Source organism: Aspergillus terreus, genomic scaffold (assembly GCF_000149615.1).
Source record: "Aspergillus terreus NIH2624 scaffold_4 genomic scaffold, whole genome shotgun sequence".
Lineage (NCBI taxonomy): Eukaryota > Fungi > Ascomycota > Eurotiomycetes > Eurotiales > Aspergillaceae > Aspergillus > Aspergillus terreus.
Genome location: NT_165927.1, coordinates 1391131 through 1393489, shown reverse-complemented (window position 1 = coordinate 1393489; position 2359 = coordinate 1391131). Strand labels below are relative to the sequence as shown.

At 51.1% G+C, this 2359-nt stretch overlaps 1 protein-coding gene across 1 annotated transcript in view; it reads left to right on the top strand.

Annotated features, from left to right (window-relative positions):
* Positions 1–1420: 1420 nt before the first annotated feature.
* atgI (autophagy protein ATG9) overlaps positions 1421–2359 on the top strand; it is a gene marked incomplete at both ends in the record, with an annotated part of 2893 nt that continues 1954 nt past the window's right edge. The window contains one exon of the mRNA XM_001212461.1: positions 1421–2151. Within this exon, the coding sequence (XP_001212461.1) occupies positions 1421–2151 (731 nt within the window). The remainder of the gene's footprint in view (positions 2152–2359) is intronic.

Below are 2359 nucleotides of genomic sequence, written 5' to 3'. Positions count from 1 at the left end.
CTCCCCATAATATTACCGTGATAGTTCAGGAGTATTGTAATTTATGTAACGGACGACAATAATCCCTGGAGACCATCATCACATCTCTACAAGGATGGTCTCTTACTGGTCGATAGTGTCGTTGCCACCGTCTGCGAATGAAACATTCCCTGTCATTATCAGTCCTCACATAACCGACAGGGTGGTTTGCCGCCGCGTGCGCTGATGGGACCCGGCTCCAGAATGGACATGACTCTGGTGGGTTCCTTTCATGGCCCATTATTATTCCTGACTCCTGCCTGTTTGGTCCATAGCTTGTCGACCTTTCCCATCCATGTCGGAAATCCTCCGCAAGTTCCTGGCCTTGACTAAATCTTCCCCCAGTCCGTTATACACTACAGAAAAACAGAAACAAAGACAAGAAGCAAAAGAAGGAATTCTCGAAAATAGACGAATAATGGAATCAAACAAATTTCAGGGGAAGTGACAGAAAATGGAAACAGGAAGCAACGAAATTGCGTCCGTGATTATTTCACCAGTGGAACTACGGAGTAAAAAGTGGATGAGCTGGGAATCACACAATCTTTCTCTCTCCCGGCCCCGATAATAATATTCCCAATTGGGGATTCTTGAGCCTACGCGTGCTGAGGAGAGTTTATCCCCAGGTACCAACCTGTTATGAAGCTTCCTGCTGTGGAACAGTTAGCAGCTATCTGGCTCAGCAGGAACCATGCATAGTTATATGACCTGCATCGGTAGAGTACAGGGTTTGCGCATCTCCCAAAGCCTTCCATCCTACTAAGCCGAAAGGTAGACTAACCGGGAAAAAAGAAAAAAGAAAAACATGAACATCCCCGCACGAACCAAAGATGAGAGGATCTGAAAGATTGGCCAATTATCGGTGCAAGTGGCGGTCCATCGCGCGGGAATCCTTCTGTTTGAATGACTCGTGTCGTCAGAGACTTGGTCGAGGGGCGGTTCTTTACATAATCTCTCGAAGGGTCCCGGATCTGGATCAACCTATATTCCGCCCCCATCACATGACTGAGGTACATCCTTCTGGTCCCCTCAGGCCGCAAGGCCAAAACGGCTGACCGCCTGCATCATAGGTTCCTTATCACGCGGCGTCGGTGATAGTCCGGTCAAGTCAAACGACCATCATCATCCACCTCATCCCCTCTCCTCCTTCTAAATCTCGTTGGTTTGGAAACCAACCACCACCGGAAACTTCCTCTGTCGAACCATCTATATAAGCCTCCCCAAGCATCGCGTCCCGCTCCGTTTGTCTCTGGTCCCTCAGTGTGACTTACAACAGCCCTCACATCAGCTCCTTGATGGATGCTTGTTGACTGTCTCCAAGCTGCGGCCTAAGCGCTGCTCCGTTTGGATGTCTTGACCACTACATGGCAGCTATATCCATACTCATACACGATCGCCCAAGATGATGGCCTCAAACGTCTTGTCTCGCTTTCTCCCTCCGAACGGCTCTCCATCCGTCTACGAGACGATTCGTCAACATGATGCAGATTCGGAAGCCTCCGATATTGAAGAACGCGCAGGGATAGCTTTCGAAGATGACCAGCACGAACAATTCAGTGACCGTGAGCTGGAGGAGGCCCTGGCCGATGCGGGAGGCGATAACTTGTCAAGTCCGAACGAGGGCAAACCGTTCCTTCATCAACCAAATGCGCGAAGAAGCTCCTTCAACGATGACCGCCACAAACCAACGTCTCGCCGTCGCAAATTGAGCCGTCCCCGCTGGATGCACGCTAGGTCGCCTCAGAATGAACCGGACGACGGTGACGATGATGTTCCGGCGTCTCTCCTCGTGGAAGGGCGGGAGGATGACGAGGACCTCAAGGCTCGACTTCCTCCTCCCCCTAGCTCTCATGGCTTTGCGGATCAAGAAGCCTCTATTCCTGGCCCTTCGTCTCGCAGAGATCGTGCCCGCTGGGAGTCTGCTCGAGAACAGCTACCGTTGTATAATGATCAGCGGCGCCCACGCCCGAAGGTCTGGGGCCACCCCAATCTGGCTGCAGTTGATCCCAAGGAGAAAGCCATGTGGTTGTGGGCTAACGTGGAGAACTTGGACAACTTCCTGAAAGACGTGTACACGTACTTTCTAGGCAACGGGATGTGGTCCATTTTGCTCAATCGAGCCTTGAGCCTCCTGTATGTGGTTCTCTTCCTTCCCCGCCGGCTATAACAAATGCTAACGAACTGTTTGCGCTGCGATAGAACGTTCGGTTTTGTCGTGGGATTTACAACGTTTCTAACGAACTGCATCGACTACCAAAGCGTTCGAGGAAGCAAGACATTGGACGACATCCTGATCCAAAACTGTACCAGAAAGATGTCCCTGTCTGCTACCTTTCTACTG